This window comes from Pygoscelis adeliae, unplaced genomic scaffold (assembly GCF_000699105.1).
Source record: "Pygoscelis adeliae isolate BGI_AS28 unplaced genomic scaffold, ASM69910v1 Scaffold92, whole genome shotgun sequence".
Classification (NCBI taxonomy): Eukaryota; Metazoa; Chordata; class Aves; order Sphenisciformes; family Spheniscidae; genus Pygoscelis; species Pygoscelis adeliae.
In genome coordinates this window covers 444,297-452,421 of record NW_008824306.1, presented here as the reverse complement: position 1 = coordinate 452,421, position 8,125 = coordinate 444,297, and the positions used below count along the sequence as shown (strand labels likewise).

Genomic DNA, 8,125 nt, shown 5'->3' with positions numbered 1-8,125 from the left:
TCTCTCCCCCATCCCACCAGGGGCGGGCGGGAGTGAGCGAGCGGGTGTGTGGTACTCAGTTGCCAGTGAGGTTAAACCACGACAACTAGGCCATATATGCGAATGAAACTTACATTCTCAGCAGATTTAACCTGGTAAATACAGTTTGAATAACCTGGCAATAAACATATTGGAAGGAGTGGCTGATTCCTTTTCAAAAACCAGGCTGGATATGCTGTTGTTCAAAGCTCAATAGGCCGGCAAATGGCAGAGAAATGTCTTCTCAGATACAGGAAGGGACTTGGGTTCTCAGTCCGTCGAGATCCTGGGCAAGGGCTGTTGTGGGAAGGCAGCAGACTCTGACTCTTGGAAGTTATCACCCATCTGCAACAGCCGCCAGATTGTTTTTGGAGCAGGAGTGAAAGCTTGCACCAGGAGTTACCCCAGCTCTTTCTTGCTTGCCTGCCTGCCAGAGAGGGGCTGTAATCCAAACTGTGATGCACTAGGAAGATGTTAAAATGAAGATCCTCCTCCCTGTAGTTATTATGCTAAGAGATACGTATCCTTCTGTTTTGTGCCGTCTCCAGATGAGACTTTTGATGGCTTGCTTGTATTGGTTGTCTTCAACCTTCCTTTGTTGCTTTTCTTAACTTCGTAAAATGTTACTTAGTTATGAGAATTTTTTTCTGTTTTGTGATCATCATATGAATTCTGCTTTTCCATTTTGTAGTCCTCTAATCCTATAATAATCTCTTTCATCTTAATTTGTTTATCCTAATGAAATTTCAGTTAGAAATTCCCACCACAATCCATGTCTGAGGAGAGGAGGAAAGGGTGGAGAAAAGGATGTCTGTTGTCTAGATTAACTAACAGGAGTTTAAATTGTCCCCTGCCAAAGGATTAAACTAATAGGTACAAAAAGAAGAACCTCAAGTTTAGTGTGCTGTGAGAGGTTTTTAAACAGGCAAGAACTGAAGGCACCTCCAAAGCAAGATGCACTGGATCCACAGCACCTGCATTTTAATTATTAAACAAAAACAATGGTTAGCGTCAGTTAAGGCTGTGTCAGGACACATTCCCATGACCCTAACCTGGAAAAGTAAGGAAAGAAAAATAGAAGTTAAAGGGGAAGGTTGATCTTTCCACTTCGTTTTATTTACAACATTGTTAATAATACAAGCTGATTATCCATTGATCTTCTGATTTCACCTCTGATCTGTTACTAGACTTGGACCGGAACGCAGAGCTTTGACCATGACTTCATGCTATTGTATAAATCCCATCAGTGCGTATGGACGGTCTGTATGCCGTGCACGTGGCAAATGCTGAGATCGTGGCGAGGGGGGAGCTGGGTTTTGCGGTAGAGCGCACGTCTGGTGAAGTTGAGCTCCTTGTTGCTTTAGGATCTCTCTGGGAGGTACCTAATAGTTAAGCGGTGGGAGCAGACTGCAGGAGGTGACTACTGTGACTCATGAAGGTTAATCTTGCACAGTCGAAATGCTTAACAGAGACTGGAGTGTTGAGCTAAATTTGAGGCTTCTTGTGATTACCTAGGCAAATAGAGGGCGGGGAGGGGAATTGAGAATCTTTAAAAAGCAGAGGCTTGCAAGGCACTGGGAGGTTGTCTTTATTGTGTTACAGGTCTCAACCAGATGCAGTTCCTGTCATATTCTTGTTAAAAACTTTTCTCATGTATGTGCGAAGTGGCTTTTTCTTTCTCTCTTTTTTTTTTTTTTTAGAGTTCTGCAAAGTTTGTGTTCTTAATTTTTTAGTTTTGTTGAAAGTAAAAAAATAAAAGGTTTTTAACTTACTGGAGGTAACCTTTCGTCTACTATATATCCATATTATAAAGTTTCAGAAAAGGGTACTGACTGTAGTACTGTATTATTTTAAAGACATTATTTAAACAGCTCTTAGCCCTGATCATGGATATAGTGATATATTTTATTTTTAAGTTGTCCTTCAGAGGCAAATATCTGATTCCCTTGTTATAACCTTCCTGATTATGTGTAACCTTCCTGATTATCTTGTAGGTTCAGGAGTTCCCTGCCACTGTCAGTCGAGTACTCGGACAAACCAATGGAGAGAGTGAGAACATGGAATGACAGAGGACCTTCTGGCAGTCTGTCTCGCAACAAAAATGTAAGGAATTACTTTTTTGGAGAAGCTATGATGATGAATCAATGACACATACCACTTCCACAGTTAACAGATGTTCCTATTAAGTTTCTGTAGTGTAAGTGCACATAAACAATTAAGAGAAAAATAAAACTCTCTTGTATAGCTTTTTACAAAGCTAACAGTAATAGGAAAATCACTGGGCAGGGCAGATTTAGAAACAATCCACACTGAAAAAGTGGAGGACCCTCCAGAAATGCCATCTGAGCGGCAAAGAGCCCAAAGAATTTCAGACTTTTCCGTTCGTGAAGCCCCGCACCAAGAAAAGGTTAAAAATCCTAAACTGAAGGGAAATGTGGTAATAATGTTTCTCATTTTCTTGCAAGAAATGAAAAACAATACAGAACTGTAATGAGTAAACACTAGACGGTATACAAAGAGAAAAGATAATTCATGTGAGTCATCACTGCTGGCGAGGAAAAACCTTCAATCAGATACTGCTCTGCTAGTCATAGGTGACATTCACCGCAACACCTGGCTGCTGTTAGCTCACCTCAAGCTTATGAAGAGTCCTCCTAAAGCTTCTTCAGCTCTTCCTATTTTTGGCTGAAATAAAACTAAATAAATTTCCCCCAGATAACTGAAAACATGCGCATGGCCGACACAGGCAAACATGAGACTCCCGGCGTACGGGACTGCCGCCAGCTGCCCCATTCCCTGTGGCTGTATCCCCTTCCTAGATGCAGATCTCGGAATAACATTTCTCTGCCCGAAGGACTAGCTTACTTTAGCGGCCCTGAGATTAGGTGAACTGGATTTGTTTTTCAAGGGTAATTTTCCTGCAGAGATTGAGGCCCCTGGCAACTGGGGAGACAGACTGACAAATTAGGGAGGCATTCCTTATTGCACTCGTACAGAGTAACGGTACTTCGTCAGCAAGACTTTTCCTAACTTCACAACGGCAACGTCAAATAAAATTTAAATAATTTCTTTATAACAAAGATTAAGTCTTGAGAAGTTCCCCAAAGGATCAGACGGCCATTTAGTTACCTTTCAAAGCTCAATAATAATAAAGTAGACTATATCACAGTATTGTTTCCAGTAGCACTGTTAATTGTTCCATTTTTTAAATACTCGAGTCTTGATCTCTGATAAAATAGTAACACAGTTTGACAAATATTGAAAGCAGACATTGCCTCTGATAAAACTGTTCAAAAACAGATAATGTTCACCTTTTCCGCCTGATTTTCATTAATATTTGTTTCCGTGGAAGTATTCCACCCACCGTGACTCATCACCACTGATCATCTTCAGCACTCATGGTCTCTCCAAGGACTCGACAATGATTTTTGCAGTGAGAGCTACGCCCCCGTGAAGAAGACCAAGCACTACAATGCAGAGCTTTCAGCACATGGCAGGACAGAGGCAGTGCCGTCTGCTGAAGCTATTTGGGACATAATTCTGAGCTAAACATCTGTAGCAGCAGCAATCCCGAGTTTGATTGAACCTGAAAATGGCATGGGTAGGGATTAGAGGAGGAAACCTAGTTTCTCTTCCTGTCGTTAACTCATTGCGTTGACAACGAGCAAGGCACTCTGGCTCTATCCAGAGGAGTTTTGGTTGCCATATATTTCCTGGCGCTGATACCATCTGCCCAGTCCTACGGGCTGCTGCAACAGTGAGAGCGTGGTAGCAAGTGGTTTAATGCTGTTCTCATTCAGTCTCATCTAGAGTTACTCGGAGGAGGATGACAAGTGTGAGAGATTTGCTTGGTCCACTTTCCAACTGGAAGCAAAGCCAGCATGTAGAGTTTTCTAGCCTATTCTTCTATTCACAAAACACATGCTCACTTGGAAGAGGGCAAGCAAGAACAACAGACCTACATGCAGGCAGGATCGCTTCTTGGAGGAATCTCTTTATGTTCATTTTTTAAACTCTGTTTCATACTGAGGGCTCTCTCTGGGTATTTGTCAGACGGCAAACCCCATTTTGAATGTGGAGCTTGTTTGTTCCCTTTTTCTTGTACGCCAAGGTTTGGCTGAAGTTTTCGCAGGGAGTTGTGTGGACGCTGCACTGGCCGCTGCTGGCAGCCAAGTTGTTTCTCAGTCCGCAGCTCCAGGAAGCCGTACGTGCGCTGCACGGACATAGGTCGTGCAGGAGGACTGATCTGTATGTCGCCTGGCAGAGGAAGAGGTTCTGGAGAAGCAGCTGTTGGGCACGGTCTCCAGCATATGCATAAAAAAATGCAGTAAGCAGAGAGACAGACGTCGTGATCCAAAGGAGAAGGGGAGTCCTTCCGGGCTCCGGAAAAACCTGACTAGTACCTGAAAGGTGCTCAGAAGTGGTGAGAAAATGGAAGCTATGAAAATGTGTAGGCTTTCTGTATGAGTGTGTGCATGTACATTTCTGTATATCACGTGAGGTAAGATCAGGAGTGACTTACAGTTTGAAACCTTTCTGTGTCCATTTACTTCAACTTCCACATTTCTAAAGACGTGGATGCTTTCAGGACTGCCCCAAGACCGGGCTCCTGGAAAGCGTGGATGCTTATGTTGCCAGGGTACCTTCCGTGTTAGCGTTAAGCTCCAGAGGCCCAGATAGACGTGCTTTGGGACTCCACTTCTCTGAAGTGATACTAGCTCGTCAGTATGCACCACAGAGCTACGCCAAGCTGGCTGGAGCCACAGAAAGGTGACAGGGGCCCGGCAATCTCAAAATATGTATCTCAAAAAATGACCCACGTAGTCACCACGCAGCAGCATCTACCAGAGGGAACTGCAGCAGGGACGCACACCACCCACCAGCTCTTGTTCAGCTGGGACCTCACCCTGGCGTTACCAGGAAGGTGGTGAAACCAGGGAGGATGTTCCGATAGTGATCACTAGTGTAGACGTACTTTATCTCTCTTGCTTACTCATGACGTATCACCGGAGTTAAAAAGTAAACTAGTGATTGGATCCTAAAGCTGGGCATCAGCAGCTCAATACTTTTGAAATACAACTTTGCAGCATATTATCTAGAGACTTTGCTTTACAGTGTTTGGTGGTATTTATGTTTTTGCTTATTTGTATTTTTGCATACTTTATGTGTATTCTATATCCCATAGGCAGTTCCTGAATTCAATTTAGATTTTTTTTTTCTGATTGATCAGGACCAGTAAGTAATCTTTAGAAAATTCGTTTGTTCTGTTTGTTCCTGTCTTCTTCCTAAATGTGTTTGATGAGTGGGTGATTTGTTTGTGCTGTTGTTACAAAAACCATATGTTGATGTGGTCTTATGGAGGAGTGTTTTTATTATTTTAAGAGTTCAACTAAGGATGTTTCCAAAGGAGTCATAATTGCTCTTCTAAGTACAAAGGCTGAACAATGACTGGCTTACAAATAATGCCAAAAATCTGTTCAGCTCAGTCTAATTATTTCAAAGACTAAAATCTGTTTCTCAGAAATGTCTTCCTTCCCCAGACTGAACTTTTTAACATACTAAGAAAGTTATGTTTACTCAAATTCTCTATGGATTTGTAGTCCGAGTGCCTGGAACGAGGGAAAGTATCCACTTTTTCACGTACTTGTCAATGTATGCAAAAACCTTAAGGCTGCTCCTGTCTTCACGTGAAATGCATTGTGCCACAGCGTAACCGAGGACGGATCCTCCAAGGACTTTTGAACATAGGTAGGTTTCCTGGGTGGACAGGCTGAGGAGGGTGTCGCTGCCCAGATGGCTGAATCGCCCAGGGGGGTGTGCAGGAACCAGATCGGAGCTGAGTTTTGTGTAGGACACTTGTGATCTCCACGAATAAAGGAGCCAGCGCAGTTCGAAGCAGATGAGGATTTTGATCTGTGGGCCATTTGGCTCCTATCCGTCAGGAGCGTAGGACCAAACTCCTGGCTGCCAACCCGGTGAAACACCTACTTTACAGCATTGGGTGAAAAAGGTTGGCTATAAGTCAACGTCTAGTGCTTTTTCTCTGCTGAGACGAGCTGAGTGCAAGAGCCCATGCAGACTGCCGGTGCTGGGGGATGTGGTTGTCCGTTCCATGGCCGTGGTCAAAACCGGAGGGAATTTCCTGCCGGAGGACTGGCGGCTGTACTGATGCCGGCTGGCCGGTGTTCCTGGAAATACCTTGTGAGGCTGTTTGGCGTCGCAGGTGAGCAAGAGACAACTGCTGAAGACTAGGTTTTGACATAGATGGTATCAATTTACTCCATAAATATGAGAGACCCGTTGACCCCTGGGGGACTACATGCCATACAAGGAATGCGCGATGAGTGCAATGGTGGTAAAATTGGTCCCTAAATTGGCTGGTCTCTGAGGGACTGAATACTACGCTGGCAAAAGGAGAATTGCTGAAAATGCCTCAGTGGTCAGTAAAAGCTGCTAAAGAGGGAAATACATGGTAGAGATTCAATATTTTATATGTTCTATATATGAAATATTAGATAGGGACTCTTATTCAGTGCTGCAGAAGTAAAGAAAATGAAGAGGAAAATAGCTGTGCAGCTGGCCTTGACAAGGACAGACTTTTCAGAATAATTTTCAGAAAAACAATTTCAAACCTCCCTGCTGCAAAGCCTCCCACACAGCCCTTGCAGAGAGCCTTCTAGAGGAGGACTTTAAACAAAGGAGTGCAATAGCATGGCAACATTTTTGTGAGCGGCAATATGGAAAATAAATGCTACACATTTATAGGTGCATGTCAGCCAAAATAAGTTACTGATGAAGCTGCTTTCTTGTGGGTTGCAATAAGAAACGAACAGGGGGAAGAAAGTAGAAAATACTAATTCTGCAGTGAGAGACAACATGTCGTACTAAGTCTCATACTAATGCACTTTGAAAACATATGCATATATATAATGTAAATGTTATATAAACCATGCATAATTATATAAATGCCATTAGGTTATAAATATTACCTGAAATAAATGTGCGTGCGTTTCTGTTTTGTGTGTGTCTGTGTATATAAAAATACATATAAAGTAAAATCTATATTATTAGATTATTGGTGAAATGAACTGTTTATTTTTCTCCATAATCCAGCAAGATTGTAGAAGAAGTTGGGCTGGTGGTCAAAGCCACAGCCTGGGATTTGAGTTCAGGTGTTATTTTGTCTCGGACCTACCACATCATGTTAGGTGGGCATCTCTATGCCTTAGCTGCAACGTATCTCACGAAGAATTTAAGAGGATAAATAATTTAAAGAATGAAAAACTCAAATCCACAGTGATCAGGGCTAGCTAGATACTTTAGATGAACAAAATAATAATAGGTAATTTTTTCTGAAGGATTCCTTTCTGGGAATTCCTGCTCCATGTTTCCTGGCCTGCAGAAGTATCTTGTGCTGATCGTTGACTTTTGGGATATCATATGATCGTAGCACAGGGTTTGAAAGGCAGCGTGAATGAAGAACTCTGTCATGGTTGTTGACTGAGGAATGGGAAGTTGTATTCCCGGCTCTGCATTGGTTTTGATCCAGGTTCATTATGGGAAAGTGCAACAGACTTAAACAATGAGTGAGGACACGTTGGGGCATTCTCACGCAGCCACCGCAGGGCACTGCAGACGTCTAACCGGAAACCTCCGTCTCCAGAGGACCAAAGTCGCGGGTCTCCGTGCTCCCGGGGAGATGAGGCCGGGAACCTGGGACACAGCCTCGCAAGGCTGCGCTTCCAGCAGGGAAGCCAGCCTACGTGGTGCCTGCCCCGCCAGAGCAGCCGCTTGCTCCCGACCCTTTGCTGGAGCTTCCCGGCCCTCCCTCATGCCGGCGCTGCAGCTTGCATTGCCGCGCTGCCAGCGGGTCGCAGAAGGGATCGGGGCTGAAAGCCATTCTGCCCCCAAAAGGGGTTTAGTGCAGGGAAACGCATCAAGAAAAGACACAGCAGTTTTTCTCTTTTTTTTCACCGGGCATCTCTCACAGCCCTTCCTTGCTTGGCTTGGTATTGTGCACTTACATTGCCAGCTCCCGTTGCCCAAAAGACTGAAAGTGACTATACTGTTGTTGTTCATATTTGTTAATCAAACCAAAGAACAGAAA

General features: G+C 43.7%; 1 protein-coding gene across 1 annotated transcript in view; it reads right to left on the bottom strand.

Moving 5' to 3' along the window:
- The window catches only part of FUNDC1 (FUN14 domain containing 1), a 26,010-nt gene extending 18,159 nt beyond the window's left edge, over positions 1-7,851 (bottom strand). Inside the window, exon 1 of the mRNA XM_009318905.1 lies at positions 7,663-7,851. Within this exon, the coding sequence (XP_009317180.1) occupies positions 7,663-7,851 (189 nt within the window). The remainder of the gene's footprint in view (positions 1-7,662) is intronic.
- Between the last annotated feature and the right edge of the window lie 274 nt (positions 7,852-8,125).